Below are 13742 nucleotides of genomic sequence, written 5' to 3' on the forward strand. Positions count from 1 at the left end.
CTCCAGATCTTACAAAAATAAGAGTGAATATGTAATTGTAGTTCATTGTGATGTATTATATTTTTACTTCTTAAGACTACAAATGCAACAGAAATAATAGTATTTCTTACTTTAAATTGTGGGTGCTGGTGTTTGTTGATGATTGTGAAGAGAGTGGAGAGTTATGTTGTGGTCCTACTGGGCTGAGGTGGATGGTAGAGGTTCTGGTACTGAAGTTGATGGTTGTACTGGAGTGTGTATAAATTCTGTAATGGATTTCTGTTTTAATTTACCCTGCAGTACATTATACAGCTGACAGTAAGGCATCAGCTGCTCTAGACACCATTTCAGAGCACTGCTTCTAGATTTGTCAGGGGTCCTCTTCAGTAAAAAAAAGTTTAAGTCAGTCAAGTCAGTCAGATAAGTCAGTCAGTTATTCATGACACAAACTCATATATTTACCTCATTCTTTTTAATTATACAAACTGATACTTCATTAAGGCCTAGGTTCTCTTATTTAATATCTCTATCTTCTTCGTTAATGCTAAGACTGAAACGCTTATACCTTTTCTTGCCACTTTCAGCAACGCTCGTATGCCTAGTGGGTGCCATGATTGCTTGGTAGATATAAGATATAGCAATTAAAAGATCAAAACCAAATTTACAAACACAGCTAAGACAGAATGGAACTGACTATGTATTCACGAAGGTTAGGACGGGGGTAGCGGGAGTGTCATGGGTGGCAGGGGATGGTGATAGGTCTTGCCCCACTGACACAAATCTGACCCACAACAAGGCGGCAGCTGGAGCTGGGGAAATGTTTTCCGCGCCCACAAACTGAGCCATGCTAAGTTAATTTTACAAAGTGTTGTATAAAATTGTGTTGCAATTTTTCAATAGTGCAATAACCAAAACGTGGCAAGTAAATCCGTGTAATATAACGATCTACTGTAGTAATACTAATATTTTTATTAATTATTATTATTAATAACATTGGGGATATTGTAACGACTTAAGAACTTTAATTTTTTTTAAAGGATACAGGCTGCCCCTTAGAAATGATTTACTGCTGCGCTACCCAGGATAATGAACGCACATTACCTGTGATGAAGCCTGACCAAGATAATGATACAACAGCATCTAGCAGTCTTGTGAATGATAAAAACAATACTGAAGATTTACTGGACACAATAAATATGACAAACCAAGAAACTGAAGCAAGTATAGAGTTTATAGGTGAAAAAGATTATTCAAATTCATATGATAATGCATATCAGGCTCAAGTACAATTAAACAATGGGAAAGTTCTTTCATCACCTGAGAAAATAAATGAAACAAAGAGTGGAGCTCGTGACCACAAACGATTCAGTCAAAGTGTTTCTCTGGATCTGGGTAAGAGTCCTGACCAGATCGTAGAGAATTATCAAGGGAATGTATTACTTACAGATAGTACATTAGAAACTGTGGTGAAAGATCTGTTAGGTGAGAGCAGTACACAGTCTTTTCTAACTGCAGAACCTGAAAGTTTAACATCTACAACAGCTTCTTCAGCAGCTGAAACAGTGACTGTTAAACTTTATAAACCAGTTGATGTACCAAGTAAGTTACCATATATCATAGAAAAACCTTGTTATAATATATCTGCAAATACTACTACCTGCTTTCCTTACAGTGATCTGAATGTTACCTTCGGAATACCTATGGGATACAATTACCAGACTGTTGACTTGTTAGCTGATGGAGACCAAATGCAGAGTCAGATGGAGGACTCCTTTAAATTTTTTAACTTCACTAGCAAGGGTGTCTCCTTTTTTTTCTTTTACTTTTCATATGTTATAGCTCTTATTTATGCAGGTTGTTATTTCATCTCATTTATTGTACCAGAGAACACTGTACTGAGCATTGTATTGAAGGTTGGTCTAGCAAGTTATGCCCCAATTATTATTAGGCTTCCATTCTTTGAAATTGGAAATTTATTTTTGTCTTGGATAATTGACAGTTTATTTTAATGCAGGTGTTTGTCTCGTCTGACAGTTTTTTTTATGTGTTTTTCTTTATGGTAAAATAATTTCAGTTCATTGTATTTATACATATTCATTGTGAAACTCTTGTTTAAAAAATAATTTTAATGTTGTTTATTCATTATCAAATGCTTAAGTTGATTCCTAAAGAAGTCTGAATATATTAAAATTTTCAAAAAATTGAATTTAGTTTCAGTATACACGACTCATGTTTATGTGCTTGAGTAAATCTTTATAAATGTAATAATAATAATGGTAATACAGTATTCACTAATTCTAAGCACTTTAGTTTTTGTTCAAAATGAACTTCAGGCATTTGTAAAAATGTGTTCTTAAAACCACATCTTAAAACCACAATAAATTTTTTCTTAAGATTTCACTAAAGTGTTGTATTACCCAGTAGATTAATCTGTATATAAACTGATGGTACAGCCAAAAACTTCTAGTAATTATCATGGGAGTGGTAATTAACCCACTGATGACATTCAGCATTACGAAGTACAAGAAGAAGCAGAGATAAAACAAACAGCATTAAAGTGGGAACCTGGGGGCAGTCTGAAAGACAAGCATATTCTGGAGGAAAAAAATCAGCATTTGCTTCAAAATGATAGCCAGTGGCTGGCTGCTTAGGTTCACAGCATGTCCCATGGCCTGGTACGCAACATACTTGCCTCGCACAACAAGTGTCTGTAGTTCAATCCCCGGCAAGGGTCGAAACATTGGGTGCGTTTCCTTACACCTGTTGGCCCTGTTCACCTAGAAAGCAAGTAGGTAAGTACCTGGGTACTTACCTAATTGTGGTTGCAGGGGTCGAGACTCAGCTCCTGGCCCTGCCTCTTCACTGAACGCTACTAGGTCCTCTCTCTCCCTGCTCCATGAGCTTTATCATACCTCGTCTTAAAGCTATGTATGGTTCCTGCCTCCACTACACTCGCCAGACTGTTCCACTTCCTGACTACCATATAACTGAAGAAATACTTCCTAACATCCCATTGGCTCATCTGAGTCTTCATCTTCCAAGTGTGACCCCTTGTTTCTGTGTCCCCTCTCTGGAACAGCCTGTCTCTGTCCACCTTATCTATTCCATGCAGTATTTTGTATGTCGTTACCATGTCTCCCCTAACCCTCCTGTCCTCCAGTGTCGTCAGGCAGATTTCCCTTAACCTTTCTTCGTAGAACATTCCCCTTAGCTCTGGAACTAACCTTGTCGCAAACCTTTGCACTTTCTCTAATTTCTTGATGTGCTTGACCAGGCGTAGGTTAGAAACTGGTGCTGCATACTCCAGTATGGGCCTGACGTACATATTGTACAGAGTCTTGAAAGATTCCTTATTTAGGTATCAGAATGCTATTCTCAGGTTTGCCAAGCGCCCATATGCTGCAGCAGTTATCTGGTTGGTGTGTGCTTCCGGAGATGTGCTCGGTGTTATGCTCACCCCAAGATCTTTCTCTTTGAGTGAGGTTTGCAGTCTTTGGCCACCTAGCCTATACTCTGTCTGTGGTCTTCTTTGTCCTTCCCGATCTTCATAACTTTGCATTTGACGGGGTTAAATTCGAAAAGCCAGTTGCTGGACCAGGTGTCCAGCTTGTCCAGGTCTCTTTGAAGTCCTGCCTGATCCTCATCCGATTTAATTCTCTTCATTAACTTCACATCATCTGCGAACAGGGACACTTCTAAGTCTAACCCTTCCATCATGCCATTCATATATACCAAAAATAGCACTGGTCCTAGGACCGACCTCTGTGGGACTCTGCTCGTCACAGGTGCCCACTGTGATACCTCATCACATACCATGACTCGTTGCCTCCCTGTCAGGTATTCTCTGATCCATTGCAGTGCCCTTCCCGTTATACGCACTTGATCTTCTAGCTTCTGCACTAATCTCTTGTGAGGAACTGTGTTGATGGCCTTCTCGCAGTCCAAGAAAATGCAATCAACCCACCCCTCTCTCTCGTTTCTTACGTCTGTTACTTTATCATAAAACTCCAGAAGGTTTGTGACACAGGATTTGTCTTCCATGAATCCGTGCTGACTGTTTACCTGGGGTTTACCTGGAGAGAGTTCCGGGGGTCAAAGCCTCCATGGCCCGGTCTGTGACCAGGCTGCCTGGTGGATCAGAGCCTGATTAACCAGGCTGTTACTGCTGGCTGCACGCAATCTAACGTACGAGCCACAGCCCGGCTGGTCAGGTACCGACTTTAGGTGCTTGTCCAGTGCCAGCTTGAAGACTGCCAGGGGTCTATTGGTAATCCCCCTTATGTATGCTGGGAGGTAGCTGAACAGTCTTGGGCCCCTGACACTTATTGTATTGTCTCTTTACGTGCTAGTGACACCCCTGCTTTTCATTGGGGAGATGTTGCATCGTCTGCCAAGTCTTTTGCTTTCGTTGTGAGTGATTTTCGTGTGCAAGTTCTTTACTAGTCCCTCTAGGATTTTCCAGGTGTATATAATCATGTATCTCTCCCGCCTGCATTCCAGGGAATACAGGTTCAGGAACTTTAAGTGCTCCCAGTAATTGAGGCGTTTTATCTCCGTTATGTGCGCTGTGAAGGTTCTCTGTACATTTTCTAGGTCAGCAATTTCACCTGCCTTGAAAGGTGCTGTTAGTGTGCAGCAATATTCCAGCCTAGATAGATCAAGCGACCTGAAGAGTGTCATCATGGGCTTGGCATCTCTAGTTTTGAAGGTTCTCATTATCCATCCTGTCATTTTTCTAGCAGCTACAATTGATATAATGTTATGGTCCTTGAAGGTGAGATCCTCCGACATGATCACTCCCAGGTCTTTGACATTGGTTTTTCACTCTATTTTGTGGCCGGAATTTATTTTGTACTCTGATGAAGTTTTGATTTCCTCGTGTTTACCATATCGGAGTACAGTGGACCCCCGGTTAACGAACTTTTTTCATTCCAGTAGTATGTTCAGGTGCCAGTACTGACCGAATTTTTTCCCATAAGGAATATTGTGAAGTAGATTAGTCAATTTCAGACCCCCAAACATACACGTACAAACGCACTTACATAAATACACTTACATAATTGGTCGCATTTGGAGGTGATCGTTATGCGGGGGTCCACTGTAATTGAAATTTCTCATCGTTGAACTTCATATTGTTTTCTGCAGCCCATTGAAAGATTTTTTTGATGTCCTCCTCCTTTCACAAATTATTTACGTTGATGGCTCTGTTCACCAGTCCACTGGTGCAGCTGGTAGTGCTGCTGTTGTCATACAGAGTGATGGCTCTCATAAAGAAATTGGAGCACGCATCAATAACTGGGCCTCTACCCTTCAAACAGAACTGTTTGCCATACTCCTTGCACTCAAATGCGTCCATGTATCTAAGGTTGACACTTTAATTGTAACTGATTCTCTGTCATCCATAAATGCTCTCAACTCATTAAGTATAAATTGTGGCATGCTTGTGTCAGAAGCCAGACATAGGTATGGTAAGATTGTGGACAGTGGAGTCGTCAGTGCATATGCTGTGGATTCCATCTCACACTGGTCTTCAGATGCATGATAGAACTGATAAATTGGCTAAGCTGTATGCTTTCAAAGAGGGAGTAGATTACAATCTTGGGTTGTCAGTTAGTAGTTTGAGAACAATACGAAAATAACTTCAATTGAACTTTATTGACTTAGGGAGATTGACACAAGTCAGTCCATCTATCATCATTCCATCATGCAGGAGGAGCCACATGTCTATGGTGCATCCAACAAGATAAGCAGACTCTTGGATGTCACTACCGCCCGGCTCCGGCTGGGTTACAAGTATCGTTGGCAGGTTAAATCCCCACCACCAGATGTAGACCAAACGAAATGTAAACTTTGCCAGATGGACTATTGTCACACCTTACGTCATTATGTACTGGAGTGCGATAAAATTAATGAATTTAGAGACAACTCACTCAGAAATGTTCAAGAAATGGCAAAGTATTTTATCCACAGTGGTATATTACAGACCATTCTGGAGAAATACCCTGACTTTGCTAGCTGTAAATAATGCATTACCACGTGTGTGTGTGTGTGTGTGTGTGTGTGTGTGTGTGTGTGTGCGTGTGCGTGCGTGTGCGTGCGTGTGCTTGTATGTATGCATATATTATTACGCTCATGTGCATGTGTCTGTGCGTGCGCCCTCGTGTGTGTGTGTGTGTGTGCGTGCGCGCGCGTGCGCTCGTGTGGGTGTATGACCCACTTAATATTTGTATTTATAACTCATTACAATTGTGACCAGGTGTGGATGTATCAGTGGCTCATTACTTTGTAATTTGTTCATAACTGTAACCATGTGCATGTATAGGAGTGAGGCTGATTCATTACCTTTGTAACTTGCCATGATTGTGACCAGATCTACCTGGAGCTCATTACCTTTGTAACTAGTTCAGCTATCATTACTTTGGGGTCCAGTCCCTGGACCCATTATGTACCTTTGTAATCTTTTGACTACCGCCCACAGGATGGGTATGGGGTGCATAATAAAGATATTAAACTAAAAAAAACTAGGAGGAGAGTGGTGTTCCACCACTCTCCTCCTGATAATCAAAATGATTTTGCATATTATACACATCAGTGACACTGGTATATAGTTTAGTACCTCTTTTCTGTCTCCTTTTTTAAAAATGGGTACTAGATTTGCAGTCTTCCATACCTCAGGTAGTTGCCCAGTGTCAATGGATGTGTTGAAGATTATGGTTAGTGGCATGCACAGCATTTCTGCTCCCTTTCTAAGAACCCATGGGGAGATGTCCGGTGTTAGTCAACTGGTGTAGGTCACATCCTGGGGGGACAAGATTTAAGAACTCTAATGGAAATAAGACACAATCCTTGATGACACACTGACTTTCTTAGGTTATCCTGGTTGGCAAACCCTTCAGGGTGAAAAATCTGAACAAAATTTTATGTAGCATTCTCAAGAAGAGAGGATTGCTGAAATATACCTCCTGGCCCATGCAAGGCAGGTAACATTCAGCATTCCAGTTCATATTTTTCTCTTTCATTTTTAAACCTAACCTATACAATAAGTGTCAGGGGCCCGAGAGTGTTCAACTTCCTCCCAGCATACATAAGGGGAATTACCAATAGACCCCTGGCAGTCTTCAAGCTGGCACTGGACAAGCACCTAAAGTCAGTACCCGACTAGCCGGGCTGTGGCTCGTACGTTGGTTTGCGTGCAGCCAGCAGTAACAGCCTGGTTGATCAGGCTCTGATCCACCAGGAGGCCTGGTCACAGACTGGGCCGCGGGGGCGTTGACCCCCGGAACTCTCTCCAGGTAGACTCCAGATACTAGCAAAATGATTAATCAATCCACTCGAGTCTTTCATTTAATACAATAAAAATTAGGCAAAACCTATAATTTTTCACTTTTAAGAAATACCCCTCAAACATCTCCTTATCAACCTCAACAGAACACATGACCATAACACAAGGCACAGATCACTCTTTGATGTTCCTCGAGTCCATCGCATGCTATGCAAAAACTCAATGCACATAAAAGGCCCTAAAATCTGGAATTCATTACCTGTGAATATAAAAGAAACACTGTCTGTTTATAAATTCAAGTCTCTTCTCAAAAATCACTTGCTCACCCCACAACTAAATAAATGCTGAATAATTGTATCTCATAAATGTTTAACCTGTGACCGTATCAAACTTTTTTTCTTTTAATTGCATTACCTAACAGAATACTCCATTCTACTGAATGCTCAGCAACTCAGTAAATGACCATATGACCTGTCTTTGAAATTTGTGCTTAATTGTTATTTGTTTACTGTAATTTTTACCACTGAATATATCATTGCTTAGTTAATCTCAAGTTAATTTTAAGCCTGTCCATAATGTTCTGCATACAAGGGGCTTTTGGCATGTTACACTTAACCACTGTATTTCTTCGTACATATATGTATCATGTCCAAATTAATAATAAATAAATTACATTTGTGATCTGAACTTCAGATTTCCTACTGTTAGAACCCCATCAAACAGGTTATTTCTTCTTTTATATAGGGCTCTATAATATGATTTACAAACAATAGTATAAATTTATATAATTGAGAGCATACAAACATTATGGACATACACATGGTATTGGAATTCATTTAGGATAACTCAGTCAAAATATTTATTCACTGATTTAAATTAATTGGTTTAGGAAGTGATTCTGCTCTAGTTTAGATTTGTATAAAACTTTAGGGTAGTGTGGTATGGAAGGGTAGGGAGCATGAAGATTTTTGGGATTAAACTTGTATCTAGTATACCTGGAATATGTTCCGAGGATCGACGCTCCCAGCGGCTGAGTCCATGACCAGGCCTCGTGGTGGATCAAGGCCTGATCAACCAGGCTGTTACTGCTGGCCACACACAAACCAATGTACGAACCACAGCCCAGCTGATCGGGTACTGACTGTAGGTTCCTATCCAGCTCCCTCTTCAAGACAGCCAAGGTTCTTTTGGTAATCCCCCTTATGTATGCTGGGAAGCAATTGAAGTCTTGGGCCCCTGACACTGTGTTGTCTCTTAGTGTACTCATGGCACCCTTGCTTTTCATTGGGGGATGTTGCATCGCCTATTGAGTCTTAAAAGCTTTCGTAGGGAGTGAATTCCGTGTTCAGGTTTGGGATTAGTTCCTCTAGGATCTTCCAAGTATCTTTTTGCCTGCATTCTAAGAAATACAGGTCAAGGGACTTCAACCATTCACAGTATTTGAGGTGCTTTATTGTACTTATATATGCAGTGAAAGTTCTCTGTATATTCTCCAAGTCTACAATTTTGACTGCCTTGAAAGGGGTCATTAGTGTATAACAGTGCTCCAGCCTAGAGAGAACAAGCAATTTGAAAAGAATCATTGGCTTGGTATTTTTAGTTTGAAGGTTCTCATTATCCATCCTATCATTTTCCTAGCAGATGTGGTAGACACAGTGCTGTGATCTTTGACAGTGAGATTCTCTGAAAGAACAAAAAGGCACAATACTGTGACTGGAATACATAAATAACCCGCACATAGGAGAGAGAAGCTTGTGATGATGTTTCAGTCCGACTTTGACCATTTACAAGTCACACTAACACAAGTGTGTTCATGTTCATGAAGGTTTGCCAGGATGGGTCCTGGCCCGGGTCCTCCCCTTGTGGTGACCCGGCAGTAAATCCCAGAGTATTAGAGTTGGTACAAGTGGTGTACTGTTTACAGCCCTATGGCAGAGGCAGCCCTATGACAAGGGTAGGGTGAACCATCTTCATGTCAAGTGGAGTGCCATTTACAACCCTATGGCTGGGGCAGCCCTATGGCAAGGGCACGGTGAATCGACTCCAAATGAGCCACTCCTGGCACTCGGGGCACAGTCCGAGTTTCAGAACAACTCGGGAGATTCTCTGGAGGTGTGTTGAACACCTGACATCTGGCAGAGGTGGCCAATGGATAATGACAAGAGAGTTCATGTTCATGTAGGTTTGCCAGAAAGGGTCCTGACCCAGGTCTTCTCCATATGGTGAACCTGCAGTGGCTCCTGAAGGAGTGTCGGAGTTTGTATAAGTGATGCAGCCAATGCAAGTCTGGAGCTTATGGGAGGGGCAAGGTGAGCATTCTTGTCAAGTGGAGTGCCACTTACAGCCCTATGGTGAGGCAGCCCAATAACAAAGGCATGGTGAATCTTCAGTGGTGTAGCAGTTAGTTACAATCGTTGTCGACACTGGTGTTTGGAGTTTACCTGGAGAGAGTTCCGGGGGGTCAACGATCCCGCGGCCCGGTCTGTGACAAGACCTCATGGTGAATCAACCAGACTGTTACTGCTGGCTGCACGCAATCCAACATACGAGCCACAGCCCGGCTGGTCAGGTACCGACTTCAGGTGCTTGTCCAGTGCCTGCTTGAAGATAGCAAGGGGTCTATTGGTAATCCTCCTTATGTATGCTGGGAGGCAGTTGAACAGTCTCGGGCCCCTGACACTTATTGTGTTTTCTCTTAACATGCTAGTGACACCCCTGCTTTTCATTGGGGGGATGTTATATCGTCTGCCGAATCTTTTGCTTTCGTAGAGAGTGATTTTAGTGTGTAAGTTTCGTACTAGTCCCTCTAGGATTTTCCAGGTGTGTATAATCATGTATCTCTCCCGCCTGCGTTCCAGGGAGCACAGGTTCAGGAACTCCAAGCGCTCCCAGTAATTGAGGTGTTTTATCTCAGTTATGCGCGCCGTGAAGGTTCTCTGTACATTTTCTAGGTCAGCAATTTCACCTGCCTTGAAAGGTGCTGTTAGTGTGCAGCAATATTCCAGCCTAGATAGAACAAGCGGCCCGAAGAGTGTCATCATGAGCTTGGCATCCCTAGTTTTGAAGGTTCTCATTATCCATCCTGTCATTTTTCTAGCAGATGCGATTGATACAACGTTATGGTCCTTGAAGGTGAGATCCTCTGACATGATCACTCCCAGGTCTTTGACGTTAGTTTTTCGCTCTATTGTGTGGCTGGAATTTGTTATATACTCTGATGAAGTTTTAATTTCCTCATGTTTACCATATTGGAGTAACTAAAATTTTTCATCGTTGAACTTCATATTGTTTTCTGCAGCCCATTGAAAGATTTGGTTGATGTCCGCCTGGAGCCTTGCAGTGTCTGCAATGGAAGACACTGTCATGCAGATTTGGGTGTCATCTGCAAAGGAAGACACGGTACTGTGGCTGACATCCTTGTCTATGTCAGACATGAGGATGAGAAACAAGATGGGAGCGAGTACTGTGCCTTGCGGAACAGAGCTTTTCACAGTAGCCACCTCAGACTTTACTCTTTTGACTACTGCTCTTTGTGTTCTGTTTGTGAGGAAATTATAGATCCATCTACCAACTTTTCCTGTTATTCCTTTAGCACGCATTTTGTGCGCTATTATGCCATAGTCACACTTGTCGAAGGCTTTTGCAAAGTCTGTATATATTACATCTGCATTCTTTTTGTCTTCTAGTGCATCTTGGACCTTGTCATAGTGATCCAGTAGTTGGGAAAGACAGGAGCGACCTGCTCTAAACCCATGTTGCCCTGGGTTGTGTAATTGATGGGTATCTAGATGGGTGGCAATCTTGCTTCTTAGGACCCTTTCAAAGATTTTTATGATATTGGATGTTAGTGTTATTGGTCTGTAGTTCTTTGCTATTGCTTTACTGCCGCCTTTGTGGAGTGGGGCTATGTCTGTTGTTTTTAGTAACTGTGGGACGACCCCCGTGTCCATGCTCCCTCTCCATAGGATGGTAAAAGCTCATGATAGGGGCTTCTTGCAGTTCTTGATGAACACGGAGTTCCACGAGTCTGGCCCTGGGGCAGAGTGCATGGGCATGTCATTTATCGCCTGTTCAAAGTCATTTGGTATCAGGATAACATCAGATAGACTCGTGTTTACTAAATTCTGTGGCTCTCTCATAAAAAACTCATTTTGATCTTTGACTCCCAGTCTGGTTAGTGGCTTGCTAAAAACCGAGTCATATTGGGACTTGAGTAGCTCACTCATTTCCTTGCTGTCATCTGTGCAGGACCCATCTTGTTTAAGTAGGGGCCTAATACTGGATGTTGTTCTTAACTTTGATTTGCCATAAGAAAAGAAATACTTTGGGTTTGTTTCAATTTCATTTATGGCTTTTAGTTCTTCCCACGATTCCTGACTCCTATAAGATTCCTTTAGCTTGCGTTCGATGTTTGCTATTTCTCTGACCAGTGTCTCCCTATGCATTTCAGATATATTGGCCTCTTTTAGTCACTCTGTTATTCTTTTCCGTTGCCTGTATAGGGAGCGCCTGTCTCTTTCTATTTTACATCTACTCCTCCTTTTTCTTAAAGGAATAAGCCTTGAGCATACATCGAGTGCCACTGAGTTAATCTGTTCTAAGCATAAGTTGGGGTCTGTGTTGCTTAGTCTATCTTCCCAGCTTATATCCTTTAGAACTTGGTTTAATTGGTCTCACTTTATGTTCTTGTTATTGAAGCTGAATTTGGGGAAGGCTCCTTCGTGACTGATCTCATTTTGTCAGTCTGGGGCTCCGAGCATACATGTCTGAACCTGGATTATGTTGTGGTCTGAGTATATTGTTTTTGATATGGTGACATTTCGTATCAGATCATCATTGTTAGTGAAGATGAGGTCTAGTGTATTCTCCAGTCTAGTAGGCTCTAGTATTTGCTGGTTTATGTTGAATTTTGTGCAGAGATTTAAAAGCTCGTGTGTGTGTGTGTGTGTGTGTGTGTGTGTGAGAGAGAGAGAGAGAGAGAGAGAGAGAGTGTGAGAGAGAGTGTGAGAGAGAGTGTGAGAGAGAGTGTGAGAGAGAGTGTGAGAGAGAGTGTGAGAGAGAGTGTGAGAGAGAGTGTGAGAGAGAGTGTGAGAGAGAGTGTGAGAGAGAGTGTGAGAGAGAGTGTGAGAGAGAGTGTGAGAGAGAGTGTGAGAGAGAGTGTGAGAGAGAGTGTGAGAGAGAGTGTGAGAGAGAGTGTGAGAGAGAGTGTGAGAGAGAGTGTGAGAGAGAGTGAGAGAGAGAGTGAGAGAGAGTGTGAGAGAGAGTGTGAGAGAGAGTGTGAGAGAGAGTGTGAGAGAGAGTGTGAGAGAGAGTGTGAGAGAGAGTGTGAGAGAGAGTGTGAGAGAGAGTGTGAGAGAGAGTGTGAGAGAGAGTGTGAGAGAGAGTGTGAGAGAGAGTGTGAGAGAGAGTGTGAGAGAGAGTGTGAGAGAGAGTGTGAGAGAGAGTGTGAGAGAGAGTGTGAGAGAGAGTGTGAGAGAGAGTGTGAGAGAGAGTGTGAGAGAGAGTGAGTGAGAGCGAGTGAGTGAGAGCGAGTGAGTGAGAGCGAGTGAGTGAGAGCGAGTGAGTTCGAGTTCTCGTCAGAGCTGCCTCCTGGTGTTATCACTGCAACAACATTATTTGCTATATTCCTCCATTGTAGGTGCCTCAAGTTGAAATCCCCCAGGAGCAAGATGTTGGGGGCAGGAGCTGGAAGATTTTCCAGACAGTGGTTAATTTTTAACAGCTGTTCCTGGAATTGCTGGGACGTTGCATCCGGAGGCTTGTAGACTACCACAATGACTAAGTTTTGGTTCTCGATCTTTGCTGCTAAAATTTCCACTACATCATTTGAGGCATTAAGCAGTTCTGTGCAAATAAGTGGCTCTGCGATATACAGGCCAACCCCCCCCCCCCTTTGCCTGTTTACTCTGTCGCATCTGTATAGGTTGTAACCTGGGATCCATATTTCGTTGTCCAAGTGATCCTTTGTTGCAACCCCTGAATGGGTTGCAATGTATGTACTATATATATTACATGTGTATTACCTTTTCGTATAATTTTATATTGCTTATATTTGCGATAATAGCTAAATCGTAAATGTATTGCTTTATATTATTTGACTTAGCTTCCTTTTGTTAGGTAGGATGTAACATATTATGTGCTCAGTTCAAGTCTTGATTGTCTAACTACTGTAATTATCGCTTGTGGCTCGTTAGACTGCCGGCTTCTGTTTCTGAGCTGCAGCTGTCCACGGAGCTATCACGTGATCGAGGGGGGGGTGTCCTCACCTCGCGTGAAGTATTCAGTCTGGTCTAGACTCTCTTGGTGGTTGGACAGATTGTCTGTCTCATTATTCTTGTTAGTTCTGTAGAACTCTGTTCAAAGAACATTGTATAGACTTAGTGATTTTCGACGTTGTACTGAGGTTGTGTGTCGCATACACTCTAAACAACTCGGGTCCTGAGCGGTAGCTTCTGACCTAACTTGTACTGGTATCTGTATA

The 13742-nt window shown here is 42.3% G+C and overlaps 1 protein-coding gene across 4 annotated transcripts in view; it reads left to right on the plus strand.

Annotated features, from left to right (window-relative positions):
• Positions 1-2379, plus strand: part of LOC128694830 (uncharacterized) — a 61738-nt gene extending 59359 nt beyond the window's left edge. For all 4 annotated transcript variants that reach the window (XM_070084989.1, XM_070084990.1, XM_070084987.1 and 1 more), the window contains one exon: positions 1017-2379. In XM_070084989.1, coding sequence (XP_069941090.1) covers positions 1038-1988 — 951 coding nt within the window. In that variant the 5' untranslated portion in view covers positions 1017-1037 and the 3' untranslated portion in view covers positions 1989-2379. The remainder of the gene's footprint in view (positions 1-1016) is intronic.
• The last annotated feature ends 11363 nt before the right edge of the window (positions 2380-13742 follow it).

This window comes from Cherax quadricarinatus, chromosome 14, assembly GCF_038502225.1.
Source record: "Cherax quadricarinatus isolate ZL_2023a chromosome 14, ASM3850222v1, whole genome shotgun sequence".
Classification (NCBI taxonomy): domain Eukaryota; kingdom Metazoa; phylum Arthropoda; class Malacostraca; order Decapoda; family Parastacidae; genus Cherax; species Cherax quadricarinatus.